A 25,602-nucleotide genomic window follows, 5' to 3' on the forward strand; every position below is an offset into this window, starting at 1 on the left:
GGTGGACAGGGGTCTCAGGGACCCATCATCAAGGTCGTCAGAGTGGACAGGGGTCTCAGGGACCCATCATCAAGGTCATCAGGGTGGACAGGGGTCTCAGGGATCCTCATTCCACTTTCTCATCACACAGGAGGAAGTGAAGGCTTGAGGGAACGCTTGGCACCTACCCTGTGTCCTAGCAAGGCTTGGACTTGAGGTATGCTGGCTGTGGCCTGGGAGCTGTGCTCTGTGGGACTCTGCCCAGGGGAAGGGAGCCACGGTGGAGAGGAGCAGCTCACTCACAGTCTCTAGCTTCACTCTCAGCCCCTTCCCAGGCTATTCCCCTAGGGGCACAGAAGCTTTCTATAGGGTGGAGTCCTAACCATTTCCAGTCTGGAGAGCAGGCCTGTGGTCAAGGTTAGTTGATCAGGTGCCTGTGCCCCACACCGTCCCATGTATAACTTTACTCATGTGTAATTCATCACCTCATAGCAGTGGGGCAGCTTTGTCCATGACAAGATGGACAGTCACACCTCAGACAGGTAGAATGACTTATCCAGTGTCAAGACTGATGAGCCATAGTGGAAGGATTTGAGCTCATGTTTCCATAGTTCACACTTGTCCCAAAAAAAGAGCCGTTCAAAGCATATTCTGTGGAACAGTACTGTGTTCACATAGTCTGTGACAGTGGGTTCTGAGGTTGGAGAAACATTGCATATTGTTTTTGTCTTTTTGAGACAGGGTCTCCCTGTAGCCCCAGCTGTCCTGGAACTCACTATGTAGACCAGGCTGGCCTTGAACTCACAGAGATCTGCTTGCCTCTGCCTTCCGAGTGCTGGGATTAAAGGCGTGCACCGCCTCACCTGGTTTGAAACATTGCATATTTTAAGACCCTCCCTTGTAGGAATCTTCAATGTGCATTAGGACAGTAAAGGCTCAGACTAGTCCTGCAAAGAAATTAATGAATTCGACTTTTGAATCCATCATTCCCAAGCTTAATAGATGACGGGAAGGATTTCAGTGCTCACCCACAGGACAGTGACAAATGCACCAGGACAGGTTGGCACAGCCCAGAGTGGGCTGCCAGAAAGGGCTCAGGAATTGGTCCTTTGAGAATATATTTGGGTGTTTCCATGGGAATCATATCAAGATGATTATGCCATCTTACCTTTAAAGAAAATATAATTCACCAGGGCGAAAACTGTGTCTTTGTCCAGGTCTTTCACCAAATCCACGATCTTCCCTTGGGTTCCCTTCTCCACATAACTGTTAATCACCTTCTTGGCCTCTTCAGAGTCTACAAAGTTAACTGAGATGGCTTCTGAGTGGTAATGGTTCTTGACCTCTTCTAGAAACTTCTCCACCAGCTTCAGACCATTCTGGATGAACAGGCCATTGCCTGTGGTCAGCTGAAGCTTGTTGTCTGGCCTATTGAGGGATTGGAGGAGGTGCTGGAAACTGTCATGGATCTCAGCCTCTTTTATTTCTGTGATGTTGAACTCCAGGCCCTTCAGGATCTGGGTCTGAGTGCTGCCTTTGGTCCCCAGGGAGAGCATGGCAAAGGCTGTGGAGATGCTCACAGGGGAGAAAAAGATGTTGGTGGTGTTGGACTCATGGGCCAGCTCCCGGTACAGGCTGAGGGCAAAGTTAGCCAGGTTCGGGGCAATTTTGTGGCCGTCTGGGAGCTCCTGATTGTGTTTGGAGGTGTCTGTCTCCTGGGCATCCTCAGCCAGCAAGCTGGGGACCAGGCAGCACAGGCCTGCCAGCAACAGGAGCCCCCATGAGGTGGAGGATGGCATTGTCCTGCAAGACACAGAAAGGGACACAAGCCCCCAGTAAGTCAGGGCTGTGGTGACTCCCATAGACCACCAGTTGGCACCATGAAAAACAGGCATAGTTTATTAAACACCTGCCTGGTGCCCAGCCTAGACCAAGTACCTCTCTAAACAGCCATCATTGAAGAATATAAGAAAACCAGCAAATTTAATGGGCTAGGGAGGTAGCTTATTGGATAAAGTACTGGCTGTGTAAAATGAGGGCCTGAGTTTAGGTACTCAGAACCCACATAAAAAGTGGGTATAGCGGTTACCTGTAACTCCATCACTTAGAAGGTAGAGCCAGGGGATCTCAGGGTCAAGCTTGGAAGCTAGCTAGTCGGAGTCCCCGAGCTCCGGGTTTGGTGAGAGGCCCTGCCTTGATAAATAAGGTAGGAAGTGATTGAGAAAGACACCCAACATCAATTTGGGGCTTCCATATGCACATGCATACATGTGTACCCACACACATGTAAATGCACATACATGCAAAGAAAAGAAAATGAAGCAGCAAAATGGGGTATGGTGCTCTCCGTCTGCCTAGACTGTTCTGAGTTCTCACATGTATGAACTCCGTTTCCTGTCACAATCCTGTCAGGAGACTCTTAACCTTAGTTTACTGATGAAAATGTTAAGAAACATGTTCAAGGTTAATAAATAAAAATAACCAGTTACCTAGAAGGTGGCTAGTTCCTGACCCATACTCTCCACAGCCTCATTCCCATCGGCAATGATCTTGAGGTACAAGTGCCTCAGCCTCATTTTACAAGGAAGAAACTGAGGCCCAGGCAGAGATGTGGACTTGCCCATAATTACAAGGGTGATGGCAGTCTGGATCAAGAATCACTCGGAGCTGGAATAGCCTGTGGAGGGCTTCCAGGATCTGGGCGTGAGTGTGAACCTTGGTCCCCAGGGAGAGCGTGGTGAAGGCCCTGGTGACGCTCACAGGGGAGGAGAAATGTTGATGGCTGGGAACCGTCTGCGCACAGAGAAGTCGCTTATGCAACGGCACTGTGCGAGAACACAGTGAGGCTGTTAGGAAACAACCTGGCGGGGGTGGGGGGGGTGGCCCTACTCAGTTCCCACAAGGAACCTCTGACCCTCGTGGCTATTCCTGAGAAAGTGACTGTCTCCACTCTGCTCTGTGACCAGACAGGCTGATTGACGTCACTGCCAACAGCTTGCCTGCCACCTCTCCTGTCTTGGTTCTGGAGGGTCAGGGGATGCTCACCTCTCCTTTAACATGGGAGAGGGGCGGCCTCTGTCACTCACCAGCTGTGGGAGCCAGGACAAGTCATTGAAACTCTCTGATCCTCTTTTTGCCCTGTACGGAAAGTGGGGCTGCTGGGAGAATTCATGAACTGTCTCAATGTTAAACCTTTCATGGATAGACTCTCAAGGGGTCTACTCTTGCGAAGGGGAGCTGGCAGGTGTTGCGAACATAAACCTTGGGGAGGACAATGCGTTATATGGCTGAGGTAAGACAGGAAGGAGGTGCAAGGTCTAAGTTGCACCATAGAGAGCAGACTCTTGCCAGAAATGACCAAATTCAAAGTCATGCCCTGCAGCCCCAGCCTACTCTACTCCACAGAACTGCCTCTACGCTGATATGCCAGGAGCCAGCAGTCCACAGCCCCCTAAGTTCAACCCCCTCTTTACAGATGGGGAAACTGAGGCCACAGCTATGGGGAATTTTTGATCAGCTATGCCACATAGATAGTCATTCCATAACCAAACTCACCATTTTTTTTTTTTCTGAGACAGTCTCATGTAACTTAGCCTGGCCTTGAACTCACTATCTAGCTCAGGATAATCTTGAACTTCTGATCCTCCTGCTTCTAGCTCCCAAGTGCTGGAGTGATGGGTGTGCACCACCAAAACCCAGGACAGGCACTCTACCAAGCAAGCCGCAGTCTCCACACCCATTACTAAAATTACCATCTTAGTAGAACAAAAGGCATCCTTGAATCTGGGCTGTAAGATCCTGAGGGGGAAAGATGAGGATAAGCACTGGGTTTTGCCTGTTTGTTAGAAAGCATCTTTCTAACGAGACAACAAAACAAAGCACAAAACCTCCCTCTTGTCACCGTCATGCTGTCTGGCCTCCATTGTCTGTAAATACTCCGAAGAGGGTGATGGCACGTTACATAACACATGTTGGTGTTTTCCTTAAACTAGTTGCTGTGCTAGACTAAATTTAGTTCTGCAGATTTCCATCTCTCAGATGCATCTGGATTTTGGTGAGCCCTGTGGAAATTCCCCACCTTCGCAGGGCTCATTGGACCTCCACAGGGTGGGGACAGAGCCTGCCAAGTGGCCACAAAGCCAGAGGCTGTGGCTTGTAGGCCCGACAGGGTCATAACTGTTCACTGGGCCTCTAACAGCAGCACAGCCCTAACCTCACAGACCCAGCTTCATGGAATGGGTCTGAAGGACGCTTGCATGGATCTCTTTCTCTCTCTCTCTCTCTCTCTCTCTCTCTCTCTCTCTCTCTCTCTCTGTGCTGGGACACATGTGTGCATATGACTGTAGAGGACAGTTCAGCTAGACCAGATGGCCAGTGAGCCCCAGAAATATGCCTGTCTTCACCTCCCCAATGCTGGGGTCACAAGTGCCACCTTACCCTGCTTTGTAACTTGGGTTCTAAGGGATCAAAAGCAGGTTCTCAGCTTGTGTGGCAAGCACTTTACTGACTGAGCTATTTCCTCAGCCTAGACATTGGACCCTTGGTTCCAAAAGTCTCTGTTTAGGGAGGGATGAGGAGAGGTGCCCTCCTACTGTGGGGGCTCCTGGGGTCTAAGGAGACAAGTCTGGCATGGGGGAGGGGAGAGGCCTAGTTGGGCTGCTCACTGCTCCCATCCATTTCCCAGTGTTCCATCACCTCCTTTGATGAAGACTCTGAGGCCCTGGAGCGAGTCTTGTTTCCTACACTGACTGACACAGCCATATGCTCAGGCTTCTGAGTCTCCACTCTCAGGATTGGGCCCAGTGTTTGTTACCTTTCTTGGCACTGATGAGAAGCAGCTCAAGGGAGGAGAGGCTCATTTTGGTTCAGGGTTTGAGGGGACAGATGCCTCATGGTGGGGGTGGCATGGTGGTGACCGCTCCAGGGCAGCAGGAGCCTAAGCAGCTGCTGGCTCACAGCTCAGAGGGTGAGGGAACAGAGGAAGAAGAAGGCTGGAGCTCAGCTCTCTTTCTCTTTTTACCTTTTCATTTGGCCCAACCTATGGGCTTCAGGGCAGATCTCACCCCCTCTGTTAATCTCTTCACAGATGTACCCATGGTATGTCTCAGAACTGCCCCAGGCATTTCTTAACCCAATCAAGATGACAATGGAAGCTAACTGTCACAGGCCCTGACACTGGTCTCAAGCATCCAGCTGGGTGCATTTCACATCCCAATCTGTGCCTTCAAACCTGAGTCTTGGGACAAAGACCTGCTCTCTCCCAGTCTTCTGTGAGAGGCAGCCTGTGTGTCCCTCCGACCCCAAGTCAGGGAGGCCAGCTGGAGAGGAGGAAGTAGTTTATAGACCTCTTGGTGTAGACAGAGGCCATGGAGCTGAGGTCATGCACAGTGATGTTCTGGCATCAGAAGTTGTTGGGACTGGCCTCCAGGAGGCAGGAGAGATCACTAAACCTCCCCCTTACTTCATCCAGCACCATTTCCAGCCAGGAGCATAAAAAGAGGAATCAACCCACAGCCACCCAGCAGTCCAGAGAATAGACTTGCAGGCTACAACCTGTTGAAACCCAGAACTCAACAGGCCAGGATGACACCCAGCCACCCCCACTTTACTGACAGTGGCCTTGGGTAAATGATCTCATCTCTTTGAGCCTTACTTCCTGTCTGCAGAGTGGAAACAACCTTTGAAGGAAGAGGTGTGGCACAGACACGTGCAGCCAGCACAGGTGTGGGAGCCTCAGAGCTGGATGCCTGCATAGGTGCTCATCCTGAGATCTGGCCAGCAACCAAGTCCCCGGGGCACAGAATAGGGCTCTTGCTATGCAGTGCCTGCCTCTGAGTCAGGCACGTTTCCCGTCACCTCTCTAGGCTTCTGTACGCTGTCTGTTTGCAGTCATATGCTAAGCAAACATGAGCATTCACTCCAGCCCTCATCATCATACTCACTAAACCCCGTTTTATACGCACTACGTCATTTCACTTAGAAATTAGTATTAGTCCCATTTTGTGGATGGGAAAACGGGGACCCAAACAGGCTAAGCAACTTATGAAAAACCATAGAACCAGCTACTTAAAGAACTAGTTAATCCTAGCCATTTTAGTTCTAGGGCTGGAGCCCTTCTCTGTGTATAAAGTTGAAGCTGGAAGACTGAAAATAGAAGACCACAGACATGGTCTTGTGAAAGGGCAAGACGCTGCATTGCTGTGGCTAAAACCACAGGTTTGAGGTCAGATTGTTACTCTCTGTGTGACCTTAGACCAGTTACTTAGCATCTCTGAATCTGTTACCTTGAGAGAATAAGGTAGCTTCTTCAGAGAACTGTTGTACAGAGAAGACATGTGCAAAGCACCCAGAAGTGTCCCTTGTCCATCCAACACTACAGTGACGCTTACGAGAATCACCTTATGAGAATGCAGCTACCTGTCCAGCCTTCATCTCCAAAACCCCATGAGAAAACCCAAAGCCCTCCAGTCCTCCAGAGAACAAGTCTGGGTGGGAGAAATAGAAAGGTCTTGGTCAAATAGAGCAGAGAGAGTTGTCAGAGGCTTCAAGGCTAGTCCAGGCTTCCTGACCTCCCAGGACTGAGACCCTGGGCAGGGAAGATGGCTCAGTGGGCAGAGTCAGGAGGATGGAGTCTGGGGCAGCTGCCCCTGATTGAATGCTGGGCTACGTGCTGTATATGATTGGAGCAGGTTATTGGCCTGTCCCCAATTTCCCTGTCTGTAAAATGACAATAGCACAGTAGTCCCCGATGGTGGAGTCCTTTGTAGGGTCCCCTGCCCCATGACACAAGGAGTGTTCAGACATCATTTCATCTGGAAGGCCACCCTAGGACCTGCAGGCTGAGGCCCCAGCATGTGTGTGGGTCAGCCCTGGGTGTAGCTAGAGAGATCAGGCTGGGAGCCCTGGCTCCTGTTGCTGTTTAGGCCTTACCTTGCTTATCTGCAGAAGAGGAAGGAGGTCCACACCCCACAGCACAGGTGCCAAAAAGGCTGGAAGAGGCGCAGGAAAGGCCCGAGAAGGGCAGGAGCTGTGTGCGTGGAACCCTGTTATAGCTGTGGCTGCACCTTGTTCCCCCAGGCAACAGGGCCGGACACTGTCCTCCCAGTATTCTTTCACCAGGAGCTACTGGTTAGGTAGCTTGGCTAGAGAAAGGATCTTAGGGATTGCTGTTCCCATGATGACAGGAGGCCCAGGTGCTGCAGGTGCAACTGGCTCTATCTACCTTGCATTGCCCTGATCCCAGCTTGCTGCCGGCTTGGGAGGTACAGGGACCCAGGGGCCCCTCTAAGCCCTCCTGAGGGAAAGGCATACTTACAACTCACTGTCCCAGGGTTGGGTGGTGACCGAGGCTGAGACAGAGCCCTGCCCTAGCCTGTATTTAAGCAGGGGGAATGATGGGCCACGGGTCCCTCTGTTAGTAAATATTAACCAGGGTCATGGCAGTTATCAGAGAAGCAAACAGAGAAGGCCTAAGTCCATCTGCTGGGCACTGAGCTGACATCCACACTGCCCAGGGTGATGCTCAGCCCTCTGATCCAAACCCCTAAGAAAGCATCCTATCTGTCATCAACCACAGCAGCTGGTATCTGAAGTACTCCAATGACCTGAGTCATATAACCTCTGGGAGCTTACCACATGGCTGGCCCAGTGCTCTGTTGGGGAATCCTCAGGCTTCCTCTACTGCAAGCAACATTTACTGAGTCAACTGTTTCCAAAGGCCTGGGGCTGAAGATTCACTACCACCCTGGGGGCTCACAGTAGGTTATGCACCCATTTGATAGGTGTGGAAACTGAGGCCCAGAGCAGAGAGGCTGCTCTTTCAAAGTTATCCCACCAGCTTCGGATATAAAATCCTTTTTGATTTTCTTTACAGGAAAATGGAGCGTGACCGACAGGACACAACCATGACAGGCTGGACAGAGTGCCCAGGGGCCAGGTTGGGCGGGGGGTCAGAGAGTAGACCTGTAAGGAAAAAGTTTTACTGCTTTGCAAGCTGCTCCATCTCTCTGAATAGGAGACATTTCCCCTGCAACATGGCAGGCTAGAAGTGCCATTTCTAAGCATGGTTTACCAGAGGGTATGCAAAACACCTTGGGTAAAGGGCACACACAGTAAGTTATTTATTTGGGTCTGAATAGTCCTTTCCAACCTGCCTCCCAGGTGCTCTGAGCAGGCACCTGTCCCATACCTGCTCCACATTGGTTCCCAGAAGCTAGCGTGATGATCTGGGTAGGGACTCTCCTTGGAGACAGCCCCCTACAAGGAAGGCTGGGAGTGGTTTAGAAGCTGTGTGTGCTCTGCTGGCTGTTCGGAGGGGTACAGGGTTGAGGCTGATGGCTCCTCACTGGAGCCCAACCTTTTCTAAGCCTCAGCTCCATGAAAGGTGTGGGCAGGACAGTTCAACCCCTGTGGCTTCCGTCCTGCCACTCACTGGTCCCTGTGCTCCACCTTTGAACGCTTCCAGGTGCATGGCCCTTAAAACCCTGTATCCCCAAGTTCAGACCAAGAACTTTAGGTGAGCTGTTTCCACTCCTGTGCCTCAGTTTCCCCATCTGACAGATGGGTACTAAAGCACATAGCCTCTGTGAGGTCTAGATGTAGCAAGGAGAGCTCATAGCCTGGTGCTAGAGGTGCTCAGCTACCACGTTGGTTTTAGTGGGCAGAAAAGGGGATGGGGACCAGGAGGCAGGAGGCAGGAGCCCATTCCAAGAGCTTCCCACTAGGCAGTCGCTCATTCAGCACCCTCTGTAGATCCTGGGGGATGTACTCCCTTACAGGAAGTGGGAAGCAACTTAGCTTCCCCTCCTCCATTCTCTCCTCCCTCCCCTAGCACATGTCTTCAGGACCCTAGGGGCACTGTATGGGTCCTCCCTCCCAGGAAATGTCTATTCTACATCCATCCAGAGTGTGGATATAGAATGTCTACTCTACATCTCAATTTAGAATGTCTATCCTACATCCATCCAGAGAGCCAGCTATGGTTGAGGTACACCTCCATTCCCAGGGCATGCTTTCCCCTCTCTGGGCCTGTTTCCCCTCCTGGCAATTGCCTCTCTCAAGGCTCACCTGCCCCTCCCATCTGTTGTACCAGGTGGTCAGGGGCAGGCACTGGCCTTCACTGTTCTCCCCCAACTCTGCCCACCTGCAGGCAGTTGGGAAGTCAGGTCCCCTCTACCTGAGCATCCTGGACAGATTCCAGAACCCACGTCTCCTCTGCCTCCAGCAGCTGCTATTTCCCCACTCTTCCTCCAAATCCGATCTTGGGCTCCTGGAGCTGTGGCTGGGATATGGAGAGCTACCAGAGTTTCCGGTACCTGCCCGCCAGGGAGAAAAGCAACTCTGGGTGGCAACCCTAGTCCAGGAGGGGCGGGGAACTAGGGCAGGAAGGGGCCTCGCCCTGTGCCAGGGACACAACAGACCAGCCCTTCCTGGCCCAAGCAGTCCTGGGTGTCACCTCCTGCACAGGCTGTGTCCAGGTAGTGTGACTCAGCATGGGCTCATCCACATTAGTGTGTCTGCAGACCAGTCCTCTGACATCTGTAAGGGCAGTAGTGGCTCTGGCTCAGAGGAGTGCCTTACCCTCCTGGCACAGAGCCTGGCCTCAGGATCTTGCCAGGATTTCTGGCCCTATAGCTAAGAGGTCTGCACACAGCTGAGCCCTTGAGGCTGGGGTGGGAATTGGGGATATAGGTGTGTCCTATGTATTTGTCAGTTTCACATCCAAAAAGGGGGAGGGAAAGTGCAGGGGGCTGACTGGGTCACCTAAGTGGGAATTAAGATAGGACACAGAATGGGTGCTGCTGAGGCAAGTGGGGGTCTCAGGTTGAGGTCCAGACCTTTGGGGCAAGAGGTCTGTGTCCAGTCTTCCTCCTATTCTGGGCCAGAATAAGAGGTCCCTGTGGGGACCCACAGCCATGCTCAAAAGGACAATCTCACAAATTCAGGCCACAGGAGGCAGGACTTGTCCATTGGTTTCTTCTGGAGCTGTCTATGACTGCATCTAGCCTGATTCTCCAGGAGCTACATATCATGGGAAGATGCTAGGGAGACCCCGTACTCCACAGGACTCTGCCTTGACATGGGAGCCCTGCTGCGTGGGAAGCTGAGCCAACTGCATCAAGGATGTAAGGTGGGCTGGGAGAAACAGAATTTCTGGGAACAAGTGTGACCTGCCCTAGACTCTCTCTGTCTCTGTCTCTGCCTCTCTGTCTCTCTGTCTCTCTGTCTCTGTCTCTCTGTCATTCTGTCTCTGTCTCTCTCTGTCTCTGTCTCACTCTGTCTCTCTCTCTGTCTCTCTCTCTGTCTCTCTCTCTGTCTCTCTCTCTGTCTCTCTCTCTCTCTCTCCACACACACACACACACACACACACACACACACCATGCCCCCTCCCAGGTGCAGTCTCAGGAACTAAGTTCTGGTTTCAACCCTTGCCTCTACCACTTTCTTTGTGAAATCTTAATCCATTTAACCTCTTTGTGCCTCAGTTTCCTCATCAGTGAAATAAGGCTAAGAATGTCACTTCCTTCCAGGATAGGGTGGTAAAGATCAAATAGGAAAACAGTCAGGCAGTGCCTTAGGCGGCCCTCTGGCTTGTGATGGCACCAGTCAGTGCTGACCGCATGTGACCTATGGGAAGTGCGTAGAGCATGGAGAGCCATTTGGATGGGTCATCGTCTGAGCATGTAACCCCTGGTGACGGAGCAGCACACTTTGTCCAGGAATAAAAAATTTCAATCTCCCATCTCCCCCAAAGGAGCTGGAATCACCCTAGAGAGAAGAGAGGTGCTTCCCGAAGGCCCAGGGCTTAGCGTGTTTAGCATTTTCCTAAACCTCTGTGGTGGGCAGAGGGCTTGGGATGCCTGAAGCAGCTGGCTTCTTCTCACCTCTCTGAGCCTCAGTGGAGTTGAGTCCTTTCCTTATGGTTGTTAGGAGGCTTCAATGAATCATATTGGTGGGTTTCACACAGAGCCCTCCCTGTGGCAGAGTGCTGTCTTTTCACACTGGATGGTCCACGCTCATCTTCCGGGTGATGAGCTGAGCAGCCCTGTTTGTTTCTTCCTGATATCTTGCAACAGCCTAGTGGCCCCCTTTTCCCTCTGGGCATAGCCTGTGGGAAGATTCCTGTGTGGGGACGGTTTCTGCTTTTTCTGGAACTATCTGCCCATTCACAATTCCTTGTTTTCTCTTAGGCAAATCTGCATAGTACACAGTGGTGTAGTTACCCAAGGAACAGAGGATGAATCCACAATCCACAGCTTCACCTCCCTCTTAAATGTATAGAAGTCATTGCATTCTTCTTACAAATATTTCGACTTTGTTCATTTATAGTTCTGGACCCTGGTGGCTATTACAGGCTTGCAGCTTTTGAGAGATTTAACCTATCTTAATTAACCATAATCATGTTTCCTTTTTGATGGTTAATTTGTTACATTTTGGCCAAGAGAACCCTTTAGACAACTTCTTTTTAAATTAAAAAAAGTTATTTATGGGGCTGGAGAGGTGGCTCAGCGGTTAAGAGCACTGACTCCTCTTGCAGAGGACCCGGGCTCGATTCCCAGCACCCACATGGTGGCTATCAACCATCCTTAACTCCAGTTCCAGGGGAATCCAAAGTCTTCTTCTGACCTCCATGGCATTGCACGACATAGGTGCACTCACATACATGCAGGCAATACACTCATACACATAAAATAAAAATAATAAATAAAATATTTTAAAAAATTATTTATGTGCATTTAATGTGTATGAATGCTTTGCTGCATGTAGTAAGTACATCACATGTATGCAGTGCTCATGGAGGCTAGAAGAGGGTGTTGGAGCCCCTGGAACTAGAAGTATAGATGGTTGTTAGCAGCCATGGGGGTGCTGAGAACTGAACCCGGGTCCTCTGCAAGAGCAGCCTGTGCTCTTAACTGCTGAGCCATGTCTCCAGCCCCTTTAGATGACTTCTTTTCTGCTTGCTGATCCCAGCTGTTGTTCCAGAAGCCTTGCACTTCTGGTGATGCCTCTAGATCCAGGCCCATCTTTGTTTACTCCATAGCATGGCATGGTGACTCCCTGTGAGCAACAGGAAAGGGGTGGGATGGTGGCAAGATCCTTTGGGAACCACAGGTAGGACAGGATGTGCAGGACATGTCCCTGGGTGGGGGGGCAAAGGGACAGCCAGCAGGTGTTTGGAACTTGTTATTCACCAACGTAGGATCTGCGGGGGTGGTTCTGACAACAGCCAGGCCATAGCTCTTAGAACTTGCCCAACTCAGACCTTGGCTTGAAATGGTTCACTTGACCCTGTTGACTTTCTCCTGTTGACTTTGAACATTTCTGTTTGCTCTGTTTCACCAAGTCCCTTCCTGCTGTCATTTTCCAGTATGTATCCCCAAACAGACTCCAACACAGGGTGTTGCCTCTTAAATCATGATTGACACTGTCCTGCAGGCCCTGTTCTAAATGTGAATTAACTCACATGGTCCCGGGCACTGTTCCTACTTCCTGTGGGTCAAAAGTCAGAAATGAGTTTAAAATGAATTGGAGATAATTTTCTTTGGGTGTAGGATAGATGATCAATCCAGAGAACACAGCCTTCATGTGAAAGTTGGGCTGGGGCTCTACCGAGATCAGGTAACAAGGAGAATTTATTAAGAAAAAGGAGAGTTCTCTGGAGGAGGTGGGAAGACCAGCAAGTTCAACAGCTGGAAACCACAAGGTTGTCACAGATTTTGTACGTCCATGAGAGTGTCCAGGTATAGACACCCACTGGCTAAACTCATATTTTTCAAACCTTGCTAAATAGGTTCTGGAAACCTGTTCCTTCTGGTGGATACAGTTCCAGGCAGGATGTTTTACCATTTTGCACCCAAGTTGAACTTTGCAGGGGAAGGGGAACCAAGAGATTGATGCAATATGCCCTCCCCTGGCGGCATTTCAGTCCTGCTCTGCCCTTCTACAAGGTGTCCCATTCCCTTGTCTCATGGGGCAGACAGATGGGCAGGTAGGGGTGCAGCATCAGGGGTGGCAGGATCTCTGGCCATGACCATTGTGCAGCCATTTTGGTTTTGATGTCACTTCTTAAGACAAAGTTGGACACTGCTGGCAGTTCATGTCCCCCTTCCTCTCTTTATTCCTCTTGGCTGTTTGCATAGCTTTTGTCCACACCCCCGCACAACATGATTGGCTGCAGATAATGACCAAGCACGTGGCATAGGACACACAGGCTTCTGAGTATCACCAGGTGAACTGCTCATCCCCACCTCCAGCCCCGAAGTCTACCCTCTTCTTTGTTTCATTCTATAGATGAATCAGGTGAGGGTCACTGGGGTCAGCAGCTAGCCCTAGGACATCACAAGACCTGTAAGGACAGAGAAGATATTCTAACCTGCTGTGTTACTGAAGGACCATGGCACACATCCCCAGACTGCAAGTTACCTGTGTGAGGGAATTGTGTTTTCTGTTTCTCTGTTTTTGGGTTAAGCATAGAATAGACAGTCAGAGGCCACTGACAAATGGAGTTAGTCAAGGGAAGGGAATGGAGTGTTTCTCTTATGCTAAGTACTTATAGGGGCCATACATATATCCAAGTTGGTAATGGTGGCGCAGGCCTGTAATCTCAGTTACTCAAGGCCTGCCTAGGCCACATAGTAAGTACTTGTCTAAAAAAAGTTTTAAAGATAGATAATAATTTTAAAAACCTACGTGCTTTGTTATTTGAGCTGCAAGGGAAGGAGAGAGAGAAGAGAGAGAGAGAGAGAGAGAGAGAGAGAGAGAGAGAGCCAAAACCAGTGTGGTCAGGCCAGGGATTCCTCCATACCCAATGCTGCTTAGCCCTACGTACTTTCTCTGTCTGCCCCATGAAGAAAGGGGAGCAGGTGTCCTGGTAGAAGAATAGAGGGAGGGCTGAGCTGTGAGGACATGTCACCACTGTGGGGGAAATTGCATCATTCACTGGGTGTCCCTCCTGCCTCGGACTGTACCTGGCCTGGTAGATGCAGGAGCCTTTCACCTTGACCTGCCTGCCTAGGAACTGACCAGCATATTCTTAGCAAAAGTAATCCATTTTCTGCTTGGCTCCTGATTAACAGGCATGCCTCTGGTCAATTTGTGTGCACAAGCTCTCATTTCACAAAGGACTGTTCAAGAACACTTCATCATATAGCTGCTTGGCAGGGGTGGCTCGGAGAGGCTGTGCACAATGGACAGAAAACCCCTCTGGCCTTCTTTCTTTGCTACACCTTGCCTGAGACATGTTCATATGTATCTTCATCTCTCCCTTGCTTTTATGTCTTAAATACTTTTTTTCTTTACATGCAGAAGAGCGTAAACACTAGATGCAAAGCCCAACAGATTTTCACATATGTATACATCTACGTCACCACCCTCTAACCAAACAGAGACCAATCTGTCAAAGTGGGAAGTCCTTCACTTCCCTCTGTCAACCCCCCTAAAGGTAACTTCTGTTCACACTCTTCTCTTTAAAGACTGGGTTTGCCTCTTCTAGAACAGCTCATGAATGTGGTAATAACCAGAATGTTTTATGTCTGGCTTTTAGAATTCATTGTCTTATTACTGAGTTCAATAGCCCTTCTCAGACTTCAATTTGTTTATGCTTCTTATGTGAAAGACTTTCTGCTGTATTCTATTTTAATTTACGGTTCAGACACACACACACACACACACACACACACACACACACACATACACACACTTTGAGGGATATCTAGCTTGCTTCGAATTTTGGACTTTGAGGCAGAGTCTCCTTATGTCACCTCATTGTATATTCCAAGATGGCCTCTGACAGGTATGTGACCCCATACTTGGCTTAATTTGGACTTTTCTGAATGAAGCTTCTCAGAGCAGCATGAATAGTATATAATCTGTGGGTGTTTTCGTTTCTCTCAGGTGACATGGCTCCCAGGGGAAATAGCACACTAGACTTCAAGACGGCCACTCTCTCCTCTGTCCCTCCTCATTCCTCTGTGGTCTGTGAGAACTCTGGGAAGACAGTGGAGACAGACACACAGACATAGTACAATCCCAGTCTGCCCTGAACACTGAAAGCCTGGGACCATGAAATCAATTTTACCTGTGGGATGGAGAAGGCAGTTCTGATATCCGGGGGTTTCAGTGAGGACTCCACGAGCTACTGACAGTCTTGAAAATACTTTTTCCCTTTCTTCCGCCTCTGGAACTGTGTGTCTTATTTTAAAGAAAGACAAATAGAAATTATACAACTCAGTGAAATGGCTGAGAACAACAACAACAAAAGCTGCTCCGGGAATGTAGTGAGAAATCAATGATTTCTATTCAGTGGAACCTGCCCTCAAGACCTGGGATTGCGGAGCATTGGGCAAGCCAGACAAACACTGTAGGTCACTGTGTCTTCAACACCAAGGTTTGTGTAGAGCAAAGTTGGAGAGAACACGTACACTGTGGGCTTCTGTGTGCTTCCCCCACCTCTCCATCTACAGAGCTCAGAGGGAAGCGGTTGGGAAAAGGGTCTGTTGAACAACTCTGAGACCAACTAATGGAAGTTGTGCGGTTAGCATTAAGGAAGCCAAGTAAGATTATAGCGCCAAGGAAGTAAGCTTGGTTTTTCAAGGTAAATGAGTGTGTAGAAATGCCTGGCGTGTGGTGGTCATTGCAAGTGGCTGCCTTCCTTTCCCCTTCTCTCTCAACTCTCCAGGTCTCTGGATTTGAACATGATGAAGTGAGAGAGCAGGATGGATGTGGCAGCACAGGCCTGTAATCCCAACATTTAGGAGACAGAGGCAGGAGGAGAATAGACCTACATAGTGAGTTCCAGCCCAGCCTAGACTACACAGCGAGACCTTGTCTCAAACACCAACAGAAGAAGTAAAATAGAGGTTCATAACATTGTAAGGGTAATAATGTACACACACACACACAGAGACAGACACACAGACACACACATGTAAGTATATGAAGCGGCAATTATCCTAGATGCAGACTTACCAGCTGGGGCCACTTTGACTTTGTTTGATGTTTTTATAAGAACAGAATGCCTTTTGTAGGTAAGGATGCCTTTATCTCATTTTAACTTAATCAAAGGGATGCTGCATTTGAATATGTGACTGTGTCTATCAGAGTCTTTTAGATGGTGACTTCCCTGGGAGATCTTTATCCCCCCCTCCCCCAATCCCAACCCGGAATGCTGCCTGAGGGAATGGAAGAGATAGTCTGGGCTCTGATCCTAGGCAGTTGCTTCCAGTCCTTGAGAACTTAGTGTGTTGCTTTTGCAGGGAGGGCTGACTAAGTAAGATTACCACATGTGGTCCAAGAACATAGATGTACCTGGAGGAACTTCCTCCCCGTGTCCCATTCACTGTCTCTAGGGAACCCCCTTCCTGGACAGGAGTGACCCTAGCTATCGTCTCCCTCTGTAGATGGGCAGCTGAAACAGAACCACAGTGCTTTTCCTTCTGTGTTTACATTCTCTGTGTGATGGGAGTCTTCTGATTTGGCTTTGACCCTGGATCCTGGAGAGGTAGTCAGGGATGTGTTGGTCATACACTTGGCCTCTTGCAGCTTAGGCCAGGGGTGTCACCAGAATGCTTTCCTGGGAACTGGGAGTCCCCATGGCCTGGCTTGTGAGAATCAACCTGTTAGCCTCCTTCATTTGGAAAGACCTTGGGATTGGATGGGTGTTTTCACATCTAAGGATATGTTTCAGTTGCAAAGGCAGCGCCTGTTCAGAGCCTTTGATTCTCTGTTAATCATATTGGTCACTGGTCACCTGAGTGGAACTCTTTGGGAATCGTGACTCATTTCCCTTGGAGGATTTGCAGTTCTGAGACAGTCTCCAGATGCACTTCTCAAAACCATGATTCTGGATTTTGATGGTTGGTATCATCAACTTAAAGGACGCCTGTGAAGGAGTTTCTAGATTAGGTTAATTGAGATGTGAAGATCAATGCTGACTGGGCAACATCATTCCACAGGCTGGAGTCCCGGACTCCATGAAAAGGAGATGCTGAGCAGCTGCATTTGTCTCTCTCTGCTTCCTGACTGTGGATGCCACGTGAGCAGCTGCCTCAGGCTCCTGCCCCCATGTCTTTCCCATCATGCTGTGAGCCAAAATAAACCCTTCCTTCCTTAAGCTGCTTTGTTTTGTTTTGTAGCAGCGATGAGAAAGGTTGGATACATAGATTACCTCAGTATGAATGCCCGCACATCCAGACATGTGAATGAAACCACAAAGATGGTGTTTGCATGTCTTCCTGTAGCTTCGAGTGTGGAATGTTAAAACAGCACGCAGGGAAGGGAATGTGTGCTTCTGGGGCTGTGGGACTCTGTAGGACTGGGCCTCTCAGAGCCCCAGGGTGGCAAAGTCTTAATTTAAGAAGTTTCAGAATAAGCACCTCCATTCTTCAGATTGAAAATCCTCCACAAATTGCTGCAACTCTTTCCATTTCTGCTGACTTTGGCGTCAGCGTGGCTCCTGGCAAGAAGGGAGTCTATTATCTCCAGCGATTGTCTAGCACACTGAGTGGGAAGCGTGACTCGTGAGTAAATCTCTCACACAGGCGGGAAGCATGGCTCATGAGTGTATCTCTCCTGAGCCTTTCCTGGTGGTTTTCCCACAGCTGCCCAGGGCATTACCTTGATAACATGATTTTCAGGAATTTTTGCCTCCTTTTTACTTTCGCGGGAAGCATGGCTCATGAGTGTATCTCTCCTGAGTCTTTCCTGGTGGTTTTCCCACAGCTGCCCAGAGCATTACCTTGATAACATGATTTTCAGGAATTTTTGCCTCCTTTTTACTTTGTTCCGTGAGTGATCACCACCCTGCAAAGAACTGCTGGGAGATGCTGCAGACACTATTGTAAACTTCATATGCTCATCCATCTGAGGCCTAGCATTTGGCCTCTGGAGTCCCCCAGGGAGATGCTGGTGGTGCTCTGATATGAACAGCAATGATTTCTTCAGTGGGTGATCAGCAAGAACATTGCACACACAGACACAGACACACACACACACTCATATACACAGCACACTCACACATACATGCACACACACAGCTTGTAATAAGTGAGATCAGCAAGAACATTGCACACACAGACACAGACACACACACACTCATATACACAGCACACTCACACATACATGCACACACACACACACATAAACACACGGATTTAGTAATTAGCACTTAGATACTTTGTGAATCACGCCTACTCTCCCTTTGAGGCTGGGGAGACAGGGCAGCCCCTCAGTAGGGACAGAAGAGAAGAACGCAGTGGTGGAAAAGAACAATGACACATTGTTCTAACCTCCCTGCGTGTCATCAGGATGCCAAGCTCAGTAACTGACAACCACCCATGCCAGAATTCCTGGTTCGGAGCCCAGCCAGCAGCTGACTTGTGCCCTCTTTGTAGCAATCCAAGGAAGACATGTACTGGAACAGAGTTCAAAGCACGAGGCTATCTTAAGTGATGGTCTTGTCAACTGAAGAGTGGACAACCTACATTATCAAAGAAATGATTGTCTCACTATCAGAGCTCCAGTGTGTGTGTGTGTGTGTGTGTGTGTGTGTGTGTGTGTGTGTATGTGTTGCTCCAGAAGATAAATGCCAGACCACAGCTGGCTGAGTAGAAACTTCTAGAAGGAATGATTGAATTGGGTGTGGGAGACATCACTGCACTTACCAATGTCTGGTTTTCCTTTGCTTTGGGGCTCATGGGAATCAACCCTGCCCAGCCGTGTCGTTGGGGGTTCTACGTTCTATCCAGAGAAATACAGAAGAAAACTGCCAACCCATCTGTACTGAAGCAGTGAGGTCTCTGAGTAGGTCTCAGCCCCTTTACCTCACAATGCTCAACTGGGGGGTCTTCTACTGAGCCATGAAGTAATAAAGAACAGACACCTCATCCAAGATGCCCAGAAGGACAGGAGCCCTGAGTGTCATTCTAACCTATGGCCAGGTTGCATGAGAAACTGTATCAGGAGCTGCTAAGATCCTGGGGCTGTTTTGGAGGCAAAACCTAACCTACCACAGCCTGAGTGTCATTCTAACCTATGGCCAGGTTGCATGAGAAACTGTATCCGGAGCTGCTAAGATCCTGGGGCTGTTTTGGAGGCAAAACCTAACCTACCACACAACGACAGTAAGACGTTGAGATTTTGCTGAAGCTTCCACTTGCCAGAGCCTGTTCACGGCCACAGAATATTCCTGATCTAAAAGTGCCATTCAGTTAAAATAATCCACCTCTGTTTGCCTTGAAAAAGTTGTTCCTTTGATAATGGTTTCATTAGATCCTAATCTTATTAGTTCACTCATATAATGCAGCCTGACCATTTTTAGATACTTTTCAAAGGACGTCAGGACCTACCGGTCCAGCACAGAAGCAGGTTGGTGTTGACTGGCAGCAGCGGCACTTCATCCACAGCACAGAAAAGCGAGAGACTGAGGGTTTCCTTGTGGGAAGGTAGAAAACAGCACTGAGGGGGAACTTGTAGAAGTTTCCTTCTAATCACTCAGTGTGGCAAGAAATACCCTTGTAGACTGAGGATAAGAATGGGAGACGCTGTCTTAGAAGTCTAAGAAAACAGGAGACCATGGTAACTTAGAGGGATTCGTCAGGACCCACCGGTCCAGCACAGAAGCAGGTTGGTGTTGACTGGCAGCAGCGCACTTCATCCACAGCACAGAAAAGCGAGAGACTGAGGGTTTCCTTGTGGGAAGGTAGAAAACAGCACTGAGGGGGAACTTGTAGAAGTTTCCTTCTAATCACTCAGTGTGGCAAGAAATACCCTTGTAGACTGAGGATAAGAATGGGAGACGCTGTCTTAGAAGTCTAAGAAAACAGGAGACCATGGTAACTTAGAGGGATAAAAAAAGAACGGGTTAAAGAGGCGCGCTGAGATTGCCAGGCATGCTAAGGGTCCTCATGAGATCGCAGTGACTGGAAAGTCACAGCAGGGCCAACCATCAGGACTGTGTTTGCCCATCTCCTGTGGGAACACAGGTGTGCGAACTGAGTACAAAGGAGTTTAACTGGGGTTTGGTTTTGCAAGTGTGACAAAGGTGCAAGTTCGTGGAGCGATTCTAACGATGGGTTACAGTCTTGAGTAGTTAAAGATGGAGGAGTGACTCGGGTGGTGTGTCCTCAGTGAAGCAGAGGAACATCACTGGACGGGGGAGGGGCAGGCACTGGAAAGATCTCTCTCTTCATGTGAGGATTGACATTACTTAAAACCTGAGGAAGGAGGCGTGTGAGAGAGTGTAACAGTAAGCAGTGGCAAAAAATCTCCAACAACAAGAGAATCAATAACCAAGTATTAAGCTACATTATGGAAGAAATTGAGAAAGGGCTGAGCTAGAAAGTCAGCATGTACATGGGAAACCGGTTCAGGCTGGTTGGTTAGGGAAACCATCTGTGAGAGAGTGAGCCAAAGTTCACAATGGAGGGGAACACATGCCAGGCGGAGGGATGACAGCATGAGCAAAGGTCCTGGGGTAGGAAAGAACTGAGTCTAGGACCCACAGGAATCTTCTTATAGGTGAAAAAAAAAATAACAAGTGGGGAAATATTGGGAGATATGTGTTAGCTAGACTTAAATCAGAAAGCAACTACTCACTGTGGATCACAATGACCTGTGTGAAGTCCTTAACTTGTGGAGAAGCCTAGTAGGCACTGGGCCTCCTGTGATGACGTGGTGGTGCAGGGTGCTACATGTCACCTCAGCAGGGACATGGTCATTTCAGAGCCCCGAATCATCACATCCTTACAACTCTCTTCAGGACAGCAAGCCCCTGGATTTGGGGAAAGTTCATCTTCCACCCCGCCAGTAAGCATAAGGCATCAGTCATCATGATTTGCTTCAGTCGTTCTCCCAGATCTGCTTGATCTCTGTCCAGAGACGTGTTATCCATGACCACCAGATGCCCCATGTCCACCAGATGCCCCATAACCACCAGATGCCCCATGACTACCAGATGCCCTGTGACCACCAATGCCCCATGACTACCAGATGCCCCATGACCACCAGATGCCCTGTGACCACCAATGCCCCATGACCACCAGATACCCCATGACCACCAGATGCTCTGTGACCACCAATGCCCTGTGACCACCAGATGCCCCATAACCACCAGATGCCCTATGACCACCAGATGCCCTGTGACCACCGGCTGCCCCTCCTCTGCTCCCATTCATTTCTTTTCTCTCTCATTATTGTATTTTAAAATGATGAGAAATGTTAATGATGTTGGTCAAGATGCTCCTATTTTAACATTTAATCCATATCTGTTATCACCAATCTTGAAGCTTTTACATGAGAAACCTGTGATGACTCTGAACTCCATTAACATTGCTAGTCAACAGCCCGCTGTAATTTCTTGCTTGACTTTGCCTTCAGTGATGTCAGTCCTGCAACTACACTAAGTACTTCTATGTTGGTCGCGGAAGTGATCTGATTATCAGCCGGTAACTCCGCCTAAGGGCTTGTGGTTCTTCATTTTTGTGTTTGTTTTTAGGAGATTTTTTTATCATGTACATATTAGGCATGCAGTTTCAAAAGAATAAAAATCTACTCTCTGAAAAATGACAAGATGATAAATAACATTATTATAGAAAGGAAACAAACATAGAAACATCGCCGCAGGCAGTTATTAATCTCATCTTTCATAATTCACTTCTTTGAAACTGCAACATTGATACAGGACTTATGTCATTAAAGTGTCAACTCAGGACCTCATAAAACAATTTTATTGTAGAATTTATGTGAAGGGAAGAGACAAATCCTTGTATGTAACTATCATATCTCAGGGGGTATGACTCAACAGTGACATTTTTATATCATGGAAAGAGATAATTGTTAAGTATAGGTTATTCTAGAAATGCCATGCAGGCTAGAATGACGTTTATGAACTATGTGTTCCTCCCAGAATTCCATTCTAGCATTGTTTATAGAGTATTAAGAGAGACTGGTGGTCCTGAGCCCATCATTGCCATACTGAATGCTTGGGTGGGATCAAATGAGTCCACCTGCCAGCCCTCTACTCTAGGTTGTGAACAGCACTGTTGTCGTGACAGTTAGGGAAACCTGGGCATCACTGCAGTTAACACAGGTGAAGGCCTGATGAACAGCTGCCACGGTGAGCCACAGGGATAAACAATGCCAAGGACCTCACCCTGAGCCAATCTCAACTCAAGGACACAATTAAGTCAGTTACAAACTCTCAGGTCTGTCTTCCAGATCCACTGTGTGTTAATCTGTGTCCAACCATGACGGAGCACACACACTCTCATTTTAACAGAGGACCACAAACATTAAAAAAAAAAATCACTACAATAGTAATTAGAATAATGGGGCAATGGCTTGTTGAAAATGAAGGACAGAGGCTTGGGAGATGGTTCAGTTGATAAATCGCTTGTCACACAAGCATGAGGACTTGAGTTTGAGCCCCAGGACCCATGCAGGACGGTGCACCCTCGAAATCCCACTGCTGGGGAGGTGGAGACAGGAGCACCCTTGGGGCTCACTGGCCAGCCAGCCTAGCCTGATCATGAGCCCCAGGACCCAGTGAGAGACTCTGCTTCTGAAAACAAGATGGATGACTCCTAAGAAATAGCACTCACGGTTGATCCCTGACCTCTGCATGCATACACACTCATCCCACCCAACCCCAACATAGGAATTAAATACCAATTTTAGAGTAAAGGAGGATCACAAGAATAAAGGCAGGGCAGATATGGCAGGAATAGCATCAGGGCCAGTACTGAGCACCTGGGAAAGAAGCCCCGAGCCCAGAGCTGTGACAAGGATCATCAGAGGGGGGCGGTCAGTTCTTTCTGAGTAGCAGCGAAGTCTTGACGATGCTGTGTTGGTGGCTATTTCTTGACATACACTTTAGAACTTGCTGGAATTCCACCCTTGGGGGTGGTGAGAATATCATTGGTAGGAGATACCTGTGTACCAGTCAAATGGGTGTCTGAGGGATCAGCTGGCCACTGGGTATAGAGGACCACTGTGTAGAGCAGGCTGGCCCTACTGAAGACCAGGAGCCGGCGACCTGCTGGAGACTGGAGCATGCCGGGTGAGGCGGCAAAGTCCTGTCATTCTGCCCCATCTCTTAGTCTCTTTGCTTGCAGATTCTGCTATCAGGTCAGCTGGCAAAGAAAAAACTACATGAAGGACCCAGATCCATTTTCTCAGAGCAGGCAATGAAGGGTGAATATGGAACTGACAGACCATCAACTGACAGCCTACACAACAGCTCCATTCTCTCTTACTCGAGATAAGAATTATGGGTCAATCAGCCTTTACTCCTCATTCTCAACTCATTCCCAGTTGATTTGAGCATCTGAGACTCTATCTGAGATTCTACCTTCAGAATAAACCTAGAGCATGATTACTTTTCTCCATTGCTATGGTGCCACCTGGTACCTGCCACCCTCACCCCTTGCTTGGGCTTCTGCATGCTCTCCCAGGGATGTGGCTCCAGTGTTGGAGGTTTGGTCTTTAGGATATCATTCCTGACATAGTGGTTGGCACCTTTAGGAGGAGGGGCCTAATGAGAGGTCTGTAGGTCATTGGGCCCTGCTCATGGGCGAGATTAAAGTAGTGTTGGGGAGCCTGAGCTAGTTCTTTAGAGATGAACAAGCCTGGCCACTCCCAGGCCTCTCAGGATTTCTGTCTGGTAAAGTGATCTCTTCTTTCACACATTTCCACCTTTCTGATGCCAGAAAGATCAAGATGATCTCATGAACAACCAGAACTATGGGGTGGATAGACTTCTTTTCCTTACAAAATGACCTTGTCTGGTGTGTTCTGAAGTAGCCACAAAAGCAGGTTGATAATGGCAATAGAATCCTTATTGATCTTTTTAAAATATATTTTTAATTAATTTATTTTATTTTTATGTGTGTGAGTGTTTTGCTTGCATGTACATAAGTGTGCCATGTGTGTGCAATGCCCACGGAAGCCAGAAAGCCGGATGAGGACGTTGAATCCTCAGAAACTGGAGTTACCCATGATTGTTAACCAACAGTTCTGGGAACTGAACCCGGGTCCTCTGCAAGAACAGTCAGTGCTCTTAACTGCCGGGCCATCTCTCCAGCCCCTTATTGATCTTTTTGCTTCTGAGTCTGTACTTGACACAATGGTCAAACCATTCTAATGTTCTACTGAAAAAAATTCTCCAGTAACCTAGAGTAAACAACAAAGTCTTTACAAAGCCCCCCTCATTAACAGTAGGTTACTGTTGACTCTAGCTTTAGGTAGCCAAATGAGTAAACTGTGAGAGCCACCTCCAGTGTCTCCCCTCCCCGTTCTCTGACTTCATCTTCAGACCTTCTGTAACCCACCCCCACTCCAACAATACCAGCTTCACTCGGATTACCCAGGGCCTTTGCACATACTCTTCTCACCTCTAATATTAGTCCCCCACATACCCACTTGGTAGTGTTTCTCACTTTCTGTGGGACTTGATAAATCTCTGTGAGTCCTCCTCCTCTGATCCACCTTTCTGAAAATGTAACCCCCATGCACAACACTCCATGGTTCCCATCTCTGTTCTGGCTAACCTGTTATGTGTTTTGCTTTCTGATCTTGTTTCTTGCCTGTCTGTCTCACTCAGCTTTGTGAGAGCAGACGGGAGCATGTCTATCCTACTTTTGGCATGTACAGTTCACTCATCCAGTGGTATTCAGTGAACAAGAGAGAGCATATTGGAAAATGTTAGGTCAGGACTGACCAGGGCAACAAGAAAATGAAAGATGAGAGACTGAGCTCAGGAGCAGGCTGTTCTTTGTTAAGAACAATGAAGGTGGCAACAGTTGCTCCATGGGATTTGAAACTGCATCCTCAGGCACAGTGGGTGGGCTGCTTATAAGGACTGGGACAGGGGGATGTGGGTAGGGCTATTGCGGTGGCCTAGTTTGGAGGTTTTGAGACAATAGGGGCTGCAATTTGTTTTCCCAGATAAGACAGTCTCTGGGTTGAGGATTTACACAATTCCAGGGCTGGAAATTAGCTCGAATCTGAGGTTTACTTAAAGTTTACAGAGCCCTTTGGAAGTTAGTACAGGGCCCTTTTAAGTCCGGGTAGTTATCCTCCAGTGCACACATGAATCCAGAAGCCTTGAATGACCCCAAACCACTAGGCAGATTGTAATACAGACATGCCAAAGAGGTTTTGCAAGTGCCAGAGGCACAGAGCCTGGAGCCTGGATGCCCAGCCCCGCTCCCACTAGCCCCTGGGCTGCTGTGCTGCCTACTTTTTTCATTGCTCTGACAAAAGCTACTTTTGTTCTGGCTCACAGTTTAAGGATGCAGTCCATCCTGGAGGGAAGGCATGGTATCAGGAGTAGGAGGTCGCGTCGCATCTGCAGTCAGGAAGCGGGGAGCCATGAACACCAGTGCTCAGCTCGGTTTCTCTTTCTTATTCAGTCCAGGACCCCTGCCATGATGGTACCTCTCAAATTCAGAGTAGGGCTTCCCACCTCAACTAACCTAATCTAGAAATTCCCTCATCTACATGTCCGGACGTTTGACTCCTCCTGATTCTAGATCCTGTCAAGTTGACAACATCAACCATCATAGTCACCTTCAGCAGGACTCTCAGGTGCAGAGCTGGGTGTGTTCTCAGAGGGTCCCTGCAACTGCA

General features: G+C 48.7%; 1 protein-coding gene across 4 annotated transcripts in view; it reads right to left on the reverse strand.

The window, feature by feature from the left end:
• Positions 1–15,156, reverse strand: part of LOC103748548 (alpha-1-antitrypsin-like) — a 19,411-nt gene extending 4,255 nt beyond the window's left edge. Inside the window, exons 1-2 of one of the 4 annotated variants that reach the window (XM_008851204.3) lie at positions 9,155–9,321; positions 1,148–1,782 (exon numbers count right to left, since the gene is read on the reverse strand). In XM_008851204.3, the coding sequence (XP_008849426.2) occupies positions 1,148–1,782; positions 9,155–9,162 (643 nt within the window). In that variant the 5' untranslated portion in view covers positions 9,163–9,321. Of the gene's footprint in view, positions 1–1,147; positions 1,783–6,909; positions 7,006–7,294; positions 7,399–9,154; positions 9,322–15,055 lie in introns of those variants that run through there. The other 3 variants (XM_029555064.1, XM_029555065.1, XM_029555066.1) reach the window with 3 other exon arrangements.
• Between the last annotated feature and the right edge of the window lie 10,446 nt (positions 15,157–25,602).

This window comes from Nannospalax galili, unplaced genomic scaffold (assembly GCF_000622305.1).
Source record: "Nannospalax galili isolate Female #2095 unplaced genomic scaffold, S.galili_v1.0 scaffold86, whole genome shotgun sequence".
Taxonomy (NCBI): domain Eukaryota; kingdom Metazoa; phylum Chordata; class Mammalia; order Rodentia; family Spalacidae; genus Nannospalax; species Nannospalax galili.